Source organism: Lacerta agilis, chromosome 1, assembly GCF_009819535.1.
Source record: "Lacerta agilis isolate rLacAgi1 chromosome 1, rLacAgi1.pri, whole genome shotgun sequence".
Taxonomy (NCBI): Eukaryota; Metazoa; Chordata; class Lepidosauria; order Squamata; family Lacertidae; genus Lacerta; species Lacerta agilis.
In genome coordinates this window covers 69,464,375-69,482,938 of record NC_046312.1, presented here as the reverse complement: position 1 = coordinate 69,482,938, position 18,564 = coordinate 69,464,375, and the positions used below count along the sequence as shown (strand labels likewise).

Sequence of the window (18,564 nt, the reverse complement as noted above, 5' to 3'; positions counted from 1 at the left end):
GTGGTGTACTACACCCTTTGAGAACCACTGCTTTAAATCCTGGGTTTTGAGGGCAATGCTTGCAAACCACAGTTTGCTGGTGCAAATGTATTAGAAAACTATTGTTTGCATAAACTAGAAAAGGTGAATTGGAGTGTGGAAGGAGGCAGCTCACAAATTTGTGGTTGGTTTGGCTAGGGGAAAAATTAAGTGTTACATGTTAAAGTATGGTTGTTTTGCTAATACTATAAAAGGCACATGTCTTCTTCAACAAAGCCTTACTTTTCGTTTCTTCTAGCACTGCACCAAAGCATTAGCATACATTGTGCTTTGCTTATCTAGATGAACTGAAGCACTCTTCAGTTCCATTGAAATAAAAGTTACAGATGGGTAGCCGTGTTGGTCTGCCATAGTTGAAACAAAATAGAAAATTCTTTCCAGTAGCACCTTAGAGACCAACTGAGTTTGTTCTTGGTATGAGCTTTCATGTGCATCAGTGTATCTGAAGAAGTGTGCATGCACACGAAAGCTCATACCAAGAACAAACTCAGTTAGTCTCTAAGGTGCTACTGGAAAGAATTTTCTGTTGAAATAAAAGACAGCTAATTGCTTCTGCCCCATTCACTTCAGTGAGTGTCTTTCCCTATAAAGGTAGGAGTTTCTAAAAAGAAGATTATTAAAAGCAGAGAGATAGTTGTGGAGATTTTGCATGACTGTGTTGAACCATGTTGTATGGTTGACTGGGTTAGTGCATTCTCAGTGATGCAAATATGAATTTTAAATGACTATATTGGTAAATAGAATGCATTTCCAGCAGTTTTACAAGTGCTGCCTCCTTTGTTGGTGATGGCAACAAAGCCATGCTATGCATATAATGCACCAATGAATGATGGTTTCTCATCAACAGCATCTCCGAGGTCAGTGGCCCTTAGTAACCACAGTTGCCCATTGTTTGTTGTTTGTTCTGCTATTTGACACAGCCACTCCTTAATCTCTACATGTTTACAGTGAGAATGCATGCCTCACAATGTTGCCAGCAGCTAACCTTTGCCAGCACACTTAACTTAGAGACTTTTAATTTAACCTATGGCTTATGTCCATGGGATATTCACTTGCTGATATTCTCATCCAAAAATGGAAATGATTGTATTCTCATTTTGAAAGGATGCCATTATAACTTGACTAGCTTTCTGTAATGTACATTTGCAAATGAACTTTTGTTTTGGGCAGGAAAAGGAGTGAAAATGAATTGTGGAGCCATTTATTCTATAAGATTATGACATCACTGTTGTTGAATACTAAACCTGCAGCAGGATCATGTGCTCCTATAGGGAATGGCTGCAGCTCAATGGCACAGCACGTACATTGCATGCCAAAAGCTCCAGGGTTTCCTGCAAGTCAGGGCTGGGCAACCTTTTGCAACCCAAGGGCTGCATTCCCCTCTGGGGAACCTTTGGGGGGGCACATTTCTGGGATGTGTGGCATAAGTGGGTGAAGCAGTGACTTAAAATTTTACCTTTGTGTAGTAGGCTACTTTTTGCACACTCATAGTCTAAACCACTGAGCCTAGGGCTTGCCGATCAGAAGGTTGGTGGTTCGAATCCCTGCAATGGGGTGAACTCCCATTGTTCGGTCCCAGCTTCTGCCCACCTAGCAGTTCAAAAGCACGTAAAAAAGTACAAGTAGATAAATATGTACCGCTCCGGCGGGAAGGTAAACGGCATTTACGTGCACTGCTCTGGTTTGCCAGAAGCGGCTTAGTAGTGCTGGCCACATGACCTGGAAGCTGTCTGTGGACAAACGCCAGCTCCCTTGCCCTATAGAGCGAGATGAGCGCTGCAACCCCAGAGTCGTCTGTGACTGGACCTAATGGTCAGGGGTACCTTTACCTTTTAACACCCCTTTTTAATCATCTGTCCAGGCAAGCAGGAGTCATTATCTGAGTTCAATGGCACATTTTGGCCAGGGAGAAGTACTCAGGGAGAGTCCGAAACAAGGCCAGTGAGGGGTTTAGCTTGAGGATAGGAAGTGTGGCCTGATATAGAGGCTTGAAAGGCTAAAATTGGCCCCCGGGCCTGAGCTGTAGAGTGGCAGTATGGAACAAGATGGGTCAATGTTCTGATTTGGTATAAGGCAGCTTTCTATGTTTCCTATCTCTATCTGTTTCAATGCACTAAAAGGCCTTTTCTAAAACAAATGATGACCAGTGCTGAATTAGCATGTTGGAAGATTCAGTTCATATTATTTGCTTACAATGAAAGGTTGTCACAAAGAGATAACCCAAAGAAACAATATAACAGTCGAACAACATAAGAAACTTAATACTCACAAAATGTGAAGGGCTGCTGAGATAGTAGCAACTCTTAGTACATTTAACAGCACAGGATATACAGTTGGAGAATATAATCAGAGTTATTTTAACAATACTGTATTATATCAGATGGTCTGCAAGACCGGAAACTGCTGTCAATTGGACACGTTTGTTTCTAATCTTAGAGGCAGTCACAGCAACAATAATTTTCTTGTAACACACATGCTCTTGGAACATACAACAAAGGTCTTTTCAAAACAAGGACTCCCCTATTTGTATGCGAACAAACACAAGGAAAATCCTGGTCATAATCTGTTCCTAAGTGTTGTCTACAACAGACAATACCAATACAGTGTCATTGTGAATGGTATTTTCAACCCACCCTTGCCCACTCAAACTTTGCTGTGGGTTTATTGGGTTTTTAACATATTTAACATCCAAAGGCATGGAGGGCATTGTTTGAATTCATAAGGATGAAAAAGCTTTTTTCCCTTGATGAATGCCAGGTATTGAAGGCATGCTTGTCAAGCATGATCAAATCACAGAAATGTACCCAAAATCCAAATCCCATCAGAACTTTTACATTTTGCATTTTGCATTTACAATCTCAAGTGTTCTCAGTGACTCCATCAACAGAGGAAAGAATGAAAGTCTTGCAGTTGGTCCACAACTTTTTAGGATATTTATATTCAAGTAATGTCTGCCCAAGAGGCAAGAAGCTGTGTTTGTCTGGGCCTTAATATAGGAGAGGCTGTGTGCAGCATTCAGGGGGGAACCTAGGGGTTGATTAGGTTGGCCCCCCACCAGGAGCACATGCCCAGGGGTGTGCAAAGATTTGCGCCTCTCCACTCTGGCTCGGAGTAGCTCGGAGCCTGCCTGCCCATGCACACCTAGGCTGCATTTCATTGCCAGCATCTCCTTGCCAAGGGCAGAAGGGAGCTTAGGTATGCCTCTGGCAACATTGCAGCTGACGTCCCATGAGGTAGCTACATATACAAGCCCAAAAAACTTATTTTTATTAGGTTGCCCAGTCCTCACAGTTCCACTATGTATGTTAATTGGTCAACAGTGTTCACAACAAAGATGTTTAATGCAGATAACACAAATGGCTGTCTTACTACTGGAAAAGTTTGTTATTGCAAATGAAGTTTGGGAGGAAATTTGGGAAGGTAGCATATTTTGGAATTAATTGATTTTTAGAATTCACCTCAATAAAAGAAAGAAAAGCTATACCTGATCAAGTTGTAATTTAATAATATTTATTTCTATCAAGCTTTCAGATTCTGGAAGCCTAAATAGTACATTACTTAAATGTTAGGAGCCCTTTTTGTTACTATTAAATTGCGAAAAAACACTGAAGATTTAATAGAAAGGAAAGGATTTCTTCCCTCCCCCAACCACGAACAAGAAGTAATTGAAAAATTTGAACAGTGATTAAGGCTGTATAGTTTGGCTATGAGCAAATATCAAAACAAAGATAGAAATTCTTCAACACCATTAACTAGTATTAACTAGAAACCCCTTAATGCTTTGTTGCTGGGGAAATTCTTCCAGACCATGATTTTTAAGAACCTACCATTTTACATGGAAATCAGAGGCAAAGATGCCTAGCATTCTACTGGGATGACCTCAATGGGTATTTCATAGAGCTAAATCTATTTTTTTTGAGTATCAGTTTTCAGACTTGCTTTTACATGGAGCAACTAAGGAACTAAGGAAATTGCATAATTCCCCCACCCCCACTCATCCTTTGAGTCCTGGACATGAATCACAGCTTAGTAGGTGCCATGCAAAAGCTCCCAAACACTGATTTCTAAGGTTCTGGGGGAACCAGGTGATCACAGGGCAAAGCTCAGGGAAAGTCCTAAGCCTTGGGAGCAAGGGAGCTGTGCAGTTTCTGAGATTGCTGACCTGACTGAGCTAAATCATACTTAAATTGCTGTGCATACTTTCCTTATGCCCTTTCCCCAGCCTGTGTGGCCACAAAGAGTAGGCTACTTGGGGTTTGTCACTAGTCAGCCTGCAGTGCCGGGGGGGGGGCAGGGGTTTACAGGGGTTTAAAGAGTCTCTGCCTAAGCCTTAGCACAGTTTGTGTCCTGAGCCCACTAAGTCGAGGAAGGCAACTGACTGATGGTTAATTCTTTATTGACAAACACATGCACTTACAGCAACTTTTAAGGTGCACTGAACACACATGCACACATACTGCTATTGCCCACAGCTGGCCTTAACTATTCCACTCATCTGATGGAGTGTGTGCACAAAACCTGAGACATCTTCTGTACAGTGCCAGTGTGGTGTAGTGGTTAAGAGCGGTAGACTCGTAATCTGGGGAACCGGGTTTGCGTCTCCGCTCCTCCACATGCAGCTGCTGGGTGACCTTGGGCTAGTCACACTTCTCTGAAGTCTCTCAGCCCCACTCACCTCACAGAGTGTTTGTTATGGGGGAGGAAGGGAAAGAAGAATGTTAGCCGCTTTGAGACTCCTTCGGGTAGTGATAAAGCGGGATATCAAATCCAAACTCTTCTTCTTCTTCTTCTTCTTCTTCTTCTTCTTCTTCTTCTTCTTCTTCTTCTTCTTCTTCCCTTCCATCTTCTTCCTGGTTCTAGGAGATAGTGGGGCAGGGGGTGGTGGGGATTCGACTGGCTTGCCCCTCACCTGAACAGCCTCTTCCTGTCCTTCTGAACCATCCTGTGCCCCTACCTCTGACAGCCCTAACCCTTCATCTCCCCCGCCTTCCTAGCTTTTCCTTGTAGGTATTACCAAACCCCATAAATTACTGACCCCCTCTCCGGCCTACTTTCCTTTTCCACACACCCTGTCAGAGTCCTGCCTGTCCCTGTCAGTTAGTCAGAGAGCTTCCTCTTGTTGGTCAGTCAGGTTACAGCACATCTTTGTTGGCAGGCTCACCTGGCACCTTCATTATATATCTTTAGGTGCCAAGCAAAAATGTTTCTCAATAACCAGGCCTTTCGCTGATTAACATTCTATGTCATTTAAATGTTAAGGGTGGGGGTGGGTTATTGGTTTGTTTTTGTTTTGTTTTTATTATGTATTTTGGGTTCTCATTTTGTATTTTTATGTTGTGAACCGCCATATGATCTTCAGATGAAGGTTGGTATACAAATTCAATAAAACAAACAAACAAATAACTTTCCTGAACTGTTTTGTTTGGGTTCCCTAGTTTCCCAGAGTCTTTGTGTATAGCTTTTTGGAGTCATTGCACACTTTCTTCTAGTATCCTAGATTTATAAGTAGGTATGTAAGAAATCTTGAGGAGGCACAAAAAAAGCTTACTGAAAAATCGGGGTGTCTGGGTTTTTTTTTCAATAGCAAAAGCAAAACTAAAACTAAAGACTGTTTTGGCTTAGCTCAGGTTTTTCTTTATGTTCAGTTGCTGTTATGTAATAACAGATATTTCTGAGAACGTGGGGCGTCATTTATTCTTGCATTTTTGTCTTGTTTCTTTACAGGAGACAGAAAGTAATAAGTTATGTTCCTTATATTCCTTCCGAAATACTTCTACCTCACCACATAAGCCCGAAGAAGGAGGTCGTGACCGCAGCGAGCTAATGACCAGTGTTAATTTCGGAACTCCAGAACGCCGCAAAGGAAGCCTTGCTGATGTGGTGGACACACTGAAGCAGAAGAAACTAGAGGAAATGACCAGAACTGAACAGGAGGGTATGTACAGACATAACATATTTTGATTTCCTTCTCTTTAGTTGATTTCAGCCCTTAAGGATATAATTGGTAAGGTGGATTTACATCTAAGACTTTATTTAGTTCACCCATGTTTACAGGTCTACCGCTAAATTTCTTATGCAATGTTTGTATTTATCCATAGTCAACACACACACACACACACACACACACAGTGCACATATTGTGAATTAATACATGAAATTATTTATAAATTTGTTTTGTACAATGTAATTAATTAGACTAGGTTTCGTTTGAGAATTTTGTAAAATGGTATAAATGGTATGGTGGTACTTGTACAATACCTTCTTTTATGATACCAGGTTTCATCTAGTAAGTAAGTGGATCTCAGTTTATTTACCATTCCATGTTTAGCACTTTCAGGAAATTCTGATGCATTGCCAAAGTTGACAGGGTTTGGAAAAATGCAAGTGAGGGAAAGATAGTGCCTCTGACAATTCCCCATATCCCATTTGCGGATATGTGTTTCTTTGGTATATGAGATCTGCTTTTAAAATGGCACCAGAGGTAAAGGTAAAGGGACCCCTGACCATTAGGTCCAGTCATGGACGACTCTGGGGTTGCGGCACTCATCTCGCTTTACTGGCCAAGGGAGCTGGTGTACAGCTTTTGGGTCATGTGGCCAGCATGACTAAGCCACTTCTGGCGAACCAGAGCAGCGCACGAAAATGCCATTTATCTTCCCGCCGGAGCGGTAACTATCTACTTGCACTTTGACGTGCTTTTGAACTGCTAGGACGCAGGAGCAGGGACCGAGCAACGGGAGCTCACCCCGTCGTGGGGATTTGAACCACCAACCTTCTGATCGGCAAGCCCTAGGTTCTGTGGTTTAACCCACAGCGCCACCCGCATCCCAAAATGGCACCAAGAGCCTCTTAAATTATGCTTCCATAAATTCAAAATGCTCTTGAATGAGGCTGAACTTTTGAAATGTTTGGTAGCTAGGTAGATAGCTTCCAACAGAGCCTTTGAATATTTATGCCACAATCCCAGTGCAGTGTCTTATATGCTTTTGTCTTGTTGGTTCAAGTAAAATTTAAGCATATGCAATTATTTGATGAAATTAATTCTGTGGCAGCTGCTTTTCATGAAAACTTCCCTATGTTTCAAAGGACAATTTGTGGTTCAACTGTGGGGCCTTGGAAGAAAAAGAAACAGTACCCTACTTAAGTGTAAACAGATATCTGGGTCTCCACTACATCTGCTTACATATTACACTGGAGCAAAATGTTTTTGTGCTGAATTGGAAATTATTGCATGCAATCTATTTTAGATATAAATATATTTGTTAGAATTTTCCTTGGGATTAGTTTAGCGTGACAGAGTTTGAGATATGCCAGCCTTGCCAGATGTTAGTGCAGACTTCTTCAATCGGGTGCCCTCCAAATGTTTTGAGCTACAATTCCAATCAGCCCCAGCCAGCAGAGCCACACAGGGTAGGGCTGGTTGAATTGTTGTCCAAAGCTTCTGGAGGGCACCAGATTAGGGAAGGCTCAAAATTCAGATAGTAGGCTCGGGCCCATGCATTTTCATGGCAGGGAAAGGAAAATGGGAGAAATCCAAAACATCAAGGTTAAGCTCTAACACTGTATTTATAAATGGAGAAAAACTATATGTAGAAGTAGCTCCATGACAGATTCTACATCCATTTCTTGGCTTGGTTTCTATATGACAAATGCAAAGTTAAATATGTTCTGTATAGGTGTCTTAAGCATCACTACAGTGATACAATGTCCCAGATTTTTCACAGCCATCTGTCTTCAAACTTAGAGGTTTGAAGTTCTCCTCCCCTGCCTTCAAAATAAATTGTTGGCTTCAGTTGGATGGCTAGACTAGTTGGATGGAATCTATTTTAATTTTAATTTTGTTCTGGCTCACTTTTCACCGAGGTTTTTTTTTAAATGTTGTTGATCACATTGCAAGGTAGCTAATACTTGTTTCAAGAGTATTTTGCATGTTCTGTTGCATAGGAGTGTGCATGCAAAGATCTGCAAGACCTGTGTTTCAGGGGTAAGCTTTATTTTACCACCACCCCCAATTTTATTTTTATTTTTTTAAATGAGCAGAACTACATTCATAGGATACTTCTGCCGGAGGAAAGGGAATGTGTTTTTTTTGCTCTTTCCCCTTGCAGACCCCTCTACCTCTTGAAAAGCTACTGTGGTGGGTTGGTGAACCCTCTACAATGGCATGGGAGGCGGTACCATCTCTCCCCCCCCCCAGTGTGTGATTGGTGAATCAGTGGAAATTGTCTCTTCCCTCCTTCTAGCAGTGAGTATATGCTGGATCTCAGCCCATTCTGCAGACAGAAGGACCCTTTCCATTCATGGAAGGACAAGTTTGGATTCAAACCATTTGTATTTATGTTGAGTTGTTTTACCCTCTTGGCTGGCTTTTGGAAATGAGGGAACCTAAGTGCCTGTTGCTAAAAATAAGCTCTGAGAGTGTACAATGAAAAAGTAATTTACAACAGATAGTGTCAGCCCTATGGTATAATACTACAGAATTTCAGACACTGAATATTAAGTCATTAAGACATGTTTTGGTTGCTCATGTTTTGGTTGCTCATTTGGTTACTGTTCAACAAGTATATGAAGCCTCTTGGAGTTGTCATCAGGCAATTTGAGGTGAGGTGCCATCAGTATACAGATGATAGCCGGCTCTGTTTCTTGTCATCTAAGTCAGGTGAAGCAGTGTAGGTGCTTGATTAGTGTCAGGAGGCAATTATGGGCTGTAATTGGACCAAAGGCGCCAAGTTGCGCCAAAGATTAAGGTCGCCCGTTGCATGTTGTGCTTGTGTGAAGTCACATGCCTGTGGTGCCATTAAAATAGTTTAAGCCATTAGTTTCAGTAATGTATCATGTTTTCTTCAAGAACTAAAATGACCAAGTTCTTAAAACCTTTGTTGTTGTTGCAAATAATGTTGTGCATGAATTCAGGTCTTGCAAATCCATAGGCCTACTATATACTTTATTACAAATAAATACTTTATTCTTGGCTGTGATGGTTGCCAGTCATATCAGAGAAAATGCCCAGATGAAGTGAATGGGTCACATCTTTTGGAAATGAATTTCTTTGATCTCTACATATTTGAGCCTGTGGAACAGGAGTGGCAAACATGCATTCTTAAGTTGGTTTGCTGGTGGGTTTCTGCAAATAAAATTAAACTGACATATTTCCCCCACATTTTAGGATATAAATTTCAGAGTAGCACATTGTGGAATAAGGGCTAGAAATTTAAGCTGTAGCTTGCCATCTTCTAGATTCATAAAATGATATGCAAATGAGGCCAATTATTGCAACTAGCATATGCAAATTAGCTGTGACCTTCTGTCTTATATTTCTGAAGTGGCTTTCACTGCTGAGCTAGTTGTCCACCCCTCGATCAATACAGCCTTCCGATCATCATTTACCTTTAATAAACATATTGGCCGTCATCCTGTGGAAAAGCTTCTATGTGTAGCAACATGCTTCGCACAGATGTATCTTTTACATCATTAGCTATCTTATATCATTCTTACTGTATTTAGGGTTTGGTGCCTTACTTACTACAACTGGCAGTTCTGAACCAATGAATGCACATTTAAATACTTTAACATGTCTAAGTAAATCTATTTAATCAGAGTCCTTTGGCTTCTGGAAATAAGTTGTCTAATCAGAATTTCACTTGAGCAGCTGTGACTGAGGAGGTCAACAGGCCCTGCCTAAGAGAATATGGCCCAGCTGGTTAAATCTGGTTGTTGTAGTGATTTAAATGGTCAAGTGCTGCTTGTAATCCAGGACCGTCTGTCTGTAAAAGGAACATTGAGTACTTCAGCATAATGTACAGCTGTTTTAATCTGTCCTTAATAATAGCACTTCAGCCGGTATCATGCCCAACTCTGTCACCAAACCAGTGGAAACCATTAGAATAATATATAGAAAGCTGTACATTGCCTCTAGTTGTTGGAGCCTAGCTCCCCATACCTTTCCACCCAAGACATTTGATGGACATTATTGGCTGCCTGAAGCCTAAACGGGTTTTCATTTGACAGCATGGGTATTGTGGTCAAACTACAGGCATTCTAGATTCTATCAAAATACTTGATTAGGTGCCAGATCTGATCTGGGTTTGGGATACACCACCACCCACATGTTGGTAGTAAACTCTGATGTCCAGTGTTGCATATTCCTTTCATCTGTGTATTTTTTTCCTTTCCTTTATGCCTTTCGAGCCCCCTTGCTTGACCTTTTCCCCACTTGCCAAAAGCAATGGGAAAATATTCTTTTAAGGATCTTCATATTCTGAACATGGTACAGTTCATATATTTAGCAGAAGGAACTACTTGTTTGTCTCCCTGGGGGTTTTACTTTTGAAAGACCAGTGAAGTCTGCAAACTCAACAAGTTTGTGGCCCTGCACTGAGATACTCAGAGAAAGTTGCCTTGTTACAACTGGGCCAGGAATAATTTGCTACCCTGATAACAGTTGACCCATAGAAAGGACTGTTCACTGGAGTTGCTGCCTGGCAGGTAGATTTCTCTGTACTGAGATTATCAATTGCCATGCAAAAGGCAGTTAACCCATTCTGGTGATTAATTCATGGACAGCAAGCTTTCTGCATTACCCCTTTGTAACTTGACTACCGGTAAGTTGCTGATGGTAACTTCATTACTTGCCCCATAGGAACCTCTGGCACTGCTTCAGAATTGGACAGAAGCCTCCATACGGCTTAAGAGACAAAAGATTATACAACCTCCACTGTTGCAGAGACAAGTAGCTTCTCCATGCCTTAATACCCCTCAGTCATGTAGCTTCTGCAACAATGGGACCAGGCTCTTCAAAATCCCATATAAGATAACTTCACCTTTTAAAGGAACATTAAATATTAATTTTGAATTTTAATTGTCTTTTTGTTGTTTCTTTTATTTCTTATAATGTATTTTTTGTATTCTATGAAATGCAAGTTGAAATATAAGAAATAAAAGCAATAAAAATACAATTAAAAATCATAAAGCATTTAGCGCAATGTATTAGGTAAAGGTAAAGGGACCCCTGACCATTAGGTCCAGTCGTGTCTGACTCTGGGGTTGTGGCACTCATCTCGCATTACTGGCCGAGGGAGACGGTGTACAGCTTCCGGGTCATGTGGCCAGCATGACAAGCTGCTTCTGTTGAACCAGAGCAGTGCATGGAACCGCCGTTTACCTTCCTGCCGGAGTGGTGCCTATTTATCTACTTGCACTTTGACATGCTTTCAAACTGCTAGGTGGGCAGGAGCAGGGACCAAGCAACAGGAGCTCACCCTGTCGCGGGGATTACAATTGCTTAAAACAGGAAGAAAAACCATTAATTGGTCCAAGGCGATCAGCAATGTTCAAGTGTTCCATGGAAAATCAGTTTGGGAACCATTGGCCTAAATATAATATTTTATGCATGCTTTCTGATGCTGTTTTCACATATATATTTTTTTAAAAAAAGCCTTATTAGCTATGTAAATTAAGGTATAGGTTCATACTAATTTTTTATCATTCATCCCAAATCCTTACAAGTAATAGCTAGCAACTGACTTGTCTGTTACTCATTTTTGCTGCTGGTGAACTGTTAACATGACACACGCTGCTCAAAGAAATTGGAAGCACTGTAGAGCCTTATACAAAGTACGAGTCTGTTGCCGGAGATTTTATCTTTTGGATGAGACAAAGCCGGCTAGCACTGACAAGCACTAAAAATGCCCTTGAACTTTTCTGAAGAGAAGCATCTAGGTTTAATTCCAGTTGTACAGTTACATCCTGTCCATCTCCTCCACATCCCCACCCACATAGTTTCCATTAACGAAAGCACCATTCCTCTGTCTTAGAGAGGTTAGTATTCATATCTCAGTGATTTCCCTTTCGGTATCCATTATTGTCTAGATTGCTAAGATAAGCTTTAAACGTTGCAAAGCATTTTTCAAGCTATACAGCAATTACAAGTGATTCCAACCCACATTTATTTGGGTCTGGGATTGATATTGTTTTCTTCTGCTAGCCTTACTTCTGCTTTGAAAATGAATTCTAAGCTTTAATAGAAGGGACCACATGGAGAACTGATCCACAACTCTCATAGTGTGAGGACTTATATTGTCATAGCTAGACTTAAAACGATTTCCTGCCCTAGCTTTGCATCTCTCTTCAAGGGATCTGTTGCATAAGTGACACTTTCTGATCATTAGTGCAACATATTACATGAGGTGAGTTTGCAATGAAAGGAATTTATGTTCCATACTGAGTTAATAAAATATAGAAGGCTATTTCAATTTTATGGGGATGGCAAAAGAGAAAATGAACACCTCATTGCAATCAGTTTTGACAGTATAGGAAACAATATTTTGATGAGACAATCCATTACCAGTGAATATTAAAGTATGTGCTGTGGTTGGGTCTAGAATCTACAAATTAATCTTGTACTCCCTCCTATGACTTTTAGCTTTTAATAAAAAGAAAATGTTTTAAGAAACTAGTCTGTGTGTGGATTAGCTGTATGTATGTTGACCTTACGTAAGTCAATCTTCAATTTGTTTAGGTGAATAACCTCTGGTTTCTTTGGTGATGAACTTTGGTTTTAGTTAGTCTTATTTGCTCTGCCATTCCTGCTGTTTTGCAACAGCGCCTAAAAGTGCTTTAAGTGCTTGTGACCGTGGTAATGAATGAAAATGTCTTTTGAGCACTGGGAGGATTGCATTAGACTGAATAGTCACCTTACTTGTAAAAGCACTATTAGAGAGGGGCAGCTGTAAGTAAGGATAACGATTTGTGTCCACTGCTTATTTACGGAAAATTGTAAATGTATTATTTATTGAGAGCTCTCCAGACAGTGCTTGTCAGAATAAAAATGTCAACTCTAAGCAAAATGTTATGATAATACTAAAAATGCTATGTATGCACTTTGGAAATATAGCTAATTAGATCAGCTTTTTAAAAAGGAAATGACAGTAAAAATGGACAGCGTTGCTACATATTTTAAATGCTAATATAGTTCTTGTTTTCAGTAGGCTATGTGACTTTTGATACCTTTCTCATTACTTACAAAATAATAATTTTGACACCTTTATTTTTCTGTCAAATGAAATAGAGATACATTCACTCTCTGTGTGACTACATGTAAGATCTGACCTGCTCAGTTGGTAAAGAAGCATGGAAGGATGGACAGAAAGTGTGTAAATAAAATAGCTGCTACTTTGCTCTGTTTTAGGCTGAAGCTGCCAGATGACAATTCTGAAAGTAATGCTGGCAGGCAGAGCAGGAAACACAGAGAAGTATCTTCCTGCCTACTGTCAAGAGTATGAAGCTATTTGATGAGATCATTTGTACATATTACTCATGTTTTCAAAATTCAGAAAGTGGCTATTTCAAGTATATCAAATAATGAAGCAGTACAGTGAATGCCACATTATAAATGCTAAATAATAGATATTCAGCTAAGGTTTCCTCAGAGTATACCTGTTTAATGAACATGACTAAGTTGGGTCCATTAATTTCAGTGGGTCTACTCGGAGTAAAACTTGGTTGAATTCCACCCATTGTCTTCTGAAGAGTAAAATAATATGTGATCTCCAGCATTTCAAATCAAACCCTGGTACCAGATCTGGGAAATCCAGCCTACAATATACTAGAGATACAGTGGTACCTCAGGTTAAGAACTTAATTTGTTCTGGAGGTCTGTTCTTAACCTGAAACTGTTCTTAACATGAGGTACCACTTTAGCTAATGCGGCCTCCCGCTGCCACTGCCATGCCACCGCCGCACGATTCCTGTTCTCATCGTGAAGCAAAGTTCTTAACCCGAGGTACTATTTCTGGGTTAGCGGAGTCTGTAACCTGAAGTGTCTGTAACCCGAGGTACCGCTGTATGTGCTTGGATGGGCAGTTTCTGAGCTAAACTGAGTACACAAAGGATCTGATTGATGAGAACAAGATCTTATCTCCTTTTGTTCAAATTCCAGACCTAGGAAAAACCATCAGAACAAATCACAGAATTACATTTGAAACTGTAAAAACAAAACACTGGACTTGCAGGTTAGAACCAGCACACAAAATGTTACCAGCACACCCCTCCTCACCTGCCCATGTGGCACAGTACAACTTGATTGTCAGGCTGTCAAGCAGTTCTCCTTGAAGCAATTGTTGTTTTCCCTAGGTAACTAGATAACTACAGCATTGATTCAATCTATAAGTATGTATGTGTGTGTATACGTGTGTGTGTGTCCCCATATATCTATATTTTGTTGTTGGCATCCTTCTGTCTTGAGAGACAATGGAGTATGCCTCAAGGATGAAATCAAACCTGGAGAATCACAGTGCCTGCTGTGGTTGCAGAGAGGGTAACTTTTAACTGCTGCTTCCCGCATTGCTTTTGCTGCGCTGGCAGCACTGAAGTGTGTGTGTGTGTGCGTAGTTTGCTAGCACAACCTCTGTTGAGCTGTACATTATTTGAACATCATTCATGCTACACTGCATTAAGCTAAGTTTACAGGTGTATTCCAGTGACAGCAAAGTAATGAAGTAAGTGGAAAAGGACATGTCAGGTATCTGCATAAAGGAAAGGAGTTAGGTATCTCAGGATTTCCATGTCTGCAGTGTGATTCTGACTATGCACTACTAGGTCATAGCGGTATAATAATGAATGCAGGAATTGTCTAAACATTGCTAGACAAACCAGTCTTAAACTTGACTGTGACTGATATTTACCATACTATATACTATCGTATAGTATAAACTGTCAAGTTGAATAATAACATTGTGCTGTGCCTTCTTACAAATGTTTGTTTTTAATCTATTAATAGTAGATTTCTACGTTGGGCATGGGAGCTCAATGCAGGCAAAGTCTGCCACAACTCCTAAATAAATCTCATATTTTATCCCTGCACTATTATCAATAAATAAATAAAATGAAAGTTAATATTTGTTTACAAAGACACCCCCAGATTCTAGATTCTCTGCTTAACCTCCTAGCAATGGTTTTAGAGATCTGGAGTAGTCTGTGGGCTTTTTACCTTTCCCCTCTTCTTTCTGATATGGAAATCCTTGCTGCTATTTAGTTTTAGAGCTAACACTGATAAGCAGGGGAGAACTAAAAAATTGCATTACAATAAAAGCCATACAAAACTCAATAGACTTATTATGTTGTTGTTGTTGTTCAGTCGTTCAGTCGTGTCCGACTCTTCGTGACCCCATGGACCAGAGTACGCCAGGCACGCCTATCCTTCACTGCCTCTCGCAGTTTGGCCAAACTCATGTTAGTAGCTTCAAGAACACTGTCCAACCATCTCATCCTCTGTCGTCCCCTTCTCCTTGTGCCCTCCATCTTTCCCAACATCAGGGTCTTTTCTAGGGATTCTTCTCTTCTCATGAGGTGGCCAAAGTACTGGAGCCTCAACTTCAGGATCTGTCCTTCTAGTGAGTACTCAGGGCTGATTTCTTTGAGAATGGATAGGTTTGATCTTCTTGCAGTCCACGGGACTCTCAAGAGTCTCCTCCAGCACCATAATTCAAAAGCATCAATTCTACGGCGATCAGCCTTCTTTATGGTCCAGCTCTCACTTCCGTACATTACTACTGGGAAAACCATAGCTTTAACTATACGGACCTTTGTCGGCAAGGTGATGTCTTTGCTTTTTAAGATGCTGTCTAGGTTTGTCATTGCTTTTCTTCCAAGAAGCAGGCGTCTTCTGATTTCGTGACTGCTGTCACCATCTGCAGTGATCATGGAACCCAAGAAAGTGAAATCTCTCACTGCCTCCATTTCTTCCCCTTCTATTTGCCAGGAGGTGATGGGACCAGTGGCCATGATCTTAGTTTTTTTGATGTTGAGCTTCAGACCATATTTTGCGCTCTCTTCTTTCACCCTCATTAAAAGGTTCTTCAATTCTTCCTCACTTTCTGCCATCAAGGTAGTATCATCAGCATATCTGAGGTTGTTGATATTTTTTCCGGCAATCTTAATTCCGGTTGGGGATTCATCCAGTCCAGCCTTTCGCATGATGGATTCTGCATATAAGTTAAATAAGCAGGGAGACAATATACAGCCTTGTCGTACTCCTTTCCCAATTTTGAACCAATCAGTTGTTCCATATCCAGTTCTAACTGTAGCTTCTTGTCCCACATAGAGATTTCTCAGGAGGCAAATGAGGTGATCCGGCACTCCCATTTCTTTAAGAGCTTGCCATAGTTTGCTGTGGTCGACACAGTCAAATGCTTTTGCATAATCAATGAAGCAGAAGTAGATGTTTTTCTGGAACTCTCTGGCTTTCTCCATAATCCAGCGCATGTTTGCAATTTGGTCTCTGGTTCCTCTGCCCCTTCGAAATCCAGCTTGCACTTCTGGGAGTTCTCGGTCCACATACTGCTTAAGCCTGCCTTGTAGAATTTTAAGCATAACCTTGCTAGCGTGTGAAATGAGTGCAATTGTGCGGTAGTTGGAGCATTCTTTGGCACTGCCCTTCTTTGGGATTGGGATGTAGACTGATCTTCTCCAATCCTCTGGCCACTGCTGAGTTTTCCAAACTTGCTGGCATATTGAGTGCAGCACCTTAACAGCATCCTCTTTTAAAATTTTAAATAGTTCAGCTGGAATATCATCACTTCCACTGGCCTTGTTGTTAGCAAGGCTTTCTAAGGCCCATTTGACTTCACTCTCCAGGATGTCTGGCTCAAGGTCAGCAACCACATTTCCTGGGGTGTATGAGACCTCCATATCTTTCTGGTATAATTCCTCTGTGTATTCTTGCCACCTCTTCTTGATGTCTTCTGCTTCTGTTAGGTCCTTTCCACTTTTGTCCTTAATTGTGGTAATCTTTATTATATCCACTGCCATAATTGTAGGGCACCAACGGGGGGGGGGGGGCTTTAAAAGGAGCTTAGACTGATTCATGGATAATAAATTTATCCATGACTATTGGATCTGATGGCTGTGTACCACCTCCAGTAGTAGAGACAGTATGCCCCTGAAAACCTGTTACTGGAGAAGCACAAGTGGGGAGTATGCTGTTACATTCATGATCTGCTTCTGACCTTCTCATAGGCATATGGTTGGCTGCTGTGAGAACAAGATGCTGAACTAGATGGGCCTTTGGCCTTATCCAGCAGGACTTTTATCTGCAGTGACATCGTCATAATTTACCCAGATGGCAGGTTGCAAACTTGTTTCTAGCCAAGGTTGTTAAATGCGGCTGACGAAGCTACCAGTGCAGATGTAATGTTAACCATAGTAAACATCAAAACGGAAAGGGAGGTCAGTTTGACTGCTGTGTACTAGCAAAGGATAGAGGAAGAGAAATACATGGGTCTGTGAAGCACCTCCGTTTTTCACAGTTAGATCAAGCATGATTTGTCTGTTCTGAGCCAGAGAATCCCAATTCATGGTGGTAATTGTATGCACAAATATTTACTTCCTTGTTTTGTTTTTCTAAGAATGAGGAGAGTATATGTGTTTGAGGTGTTATCATCCTTAGGGCCATTCCTTTTGTGCCTGGCACAAGGTGGAAGCTTCAGAGCAGTGAGACTTTGGGTGCTTGGCTCCTTGGCCTATGATGCTTTAAGAAATCCTGAATGCCAGCCAGTTAACCCAGTGCTGGTTGGCCTAGGGAGGAGGTAGCAAGGATGAACTATGCTGGAAATCTCAATCAGAATCAGGTCTGGAGCAATGTCCTGCTGTTCATTTAGCTTTTAGCCTGCTGGGTTTTTTGTGTTTTTGCTTTTTGTTTTAATCCTCTTCTTTTGTAGTGAAAATGTTCCTTCTCAAGATTTCAAAATCTTCTTAACTGCTCTGTTTTTATCTGCTGGTTGTTTTCAGTATATAGCTTGTTTTAATTGTGTAAACTTTCCTGGATTCAAATTGAGTGAAAGGTAGTATATAAATAAATATGCATCTCATTTTAATAAGATTTACAGAGTGCCTTTTCCTAGTTGGATCCATGGTTATAACTGTGGTAAATTATATGGCTGGTTTGCTTTTTTCATAATTAGCGGTGTCTTTTGTCTTTCCACCTCCATGCTTAATATGTACCATCTCGCCTATGAGCCACAAACACACAATATTGCCCTGAAACCCAAGAGGGGATTGTTTTGGTGCAAGTGCACGGCTGAATGGAGAAGCAGTAGTGGGAAGTGGCAAAACTACACATGTATCTTGCATGAGACATGGAGGAGCTTTATTTGAGTTCCAGGTACCTGTGGAGATGTGCACACGAGGGCTTGGAGGCTATAGGTTGCAAATTATTTAAGATGCAGAACAGAAAGTAGGCAGTGCTTAAAAGCATACTATGGTACTAGGAATGTAGGTACACTGAGAATCTGATGGAATGAGCGGAAGGCAGTCGTGTTAACTGCTAAAAAATAACCAGAGAGACTAGCCTTGACTATTAGCTGGGGCAGCCTGCCTTTATTCAAGTAAAGTCTATCTTACAGCTGAGTCCTTGGTATTAATATCCACTCTATCTCTGATATCAATTGTTAAATGGATACACTTACAAGTTCCAAACCCAAGTGTGTTGTCTTCCATTGCAGGCAACGAGGGTTCTTGGGTTGTTGGTAC

The 18,564-nt window shown here is 41.0% G+C and overlaps 1 protein-coding gene across 14 annotated transcripts in view; it reads left to right on the top strand.

Moving 5' to 3' along the window:
• SOX6 (SRY-box transcription factor 6) overlaps positions 1–18,564 on the top strand; it is a 413,675-nt gene that overhangs the window by 182,347 nt on the left and 212,764 nt on the right. For 13 of the 14 annotated variants that reach the window (XM_033153469.1, XM_033153452.1, XM_033153460.1 and 10 more), the window contains one exon: positions 5,764–5,974. In XM_033153469.1, the coding sequence (XP_033009360.1) occupies positions 5,764–5,974 (211 nt within the window). The remainder of the gene's footprint in view (positions 1–5,763; positions 5,975–18,564) is intronic. The other variant, XM_033153436.1, reaches the window with a different exon arrangement.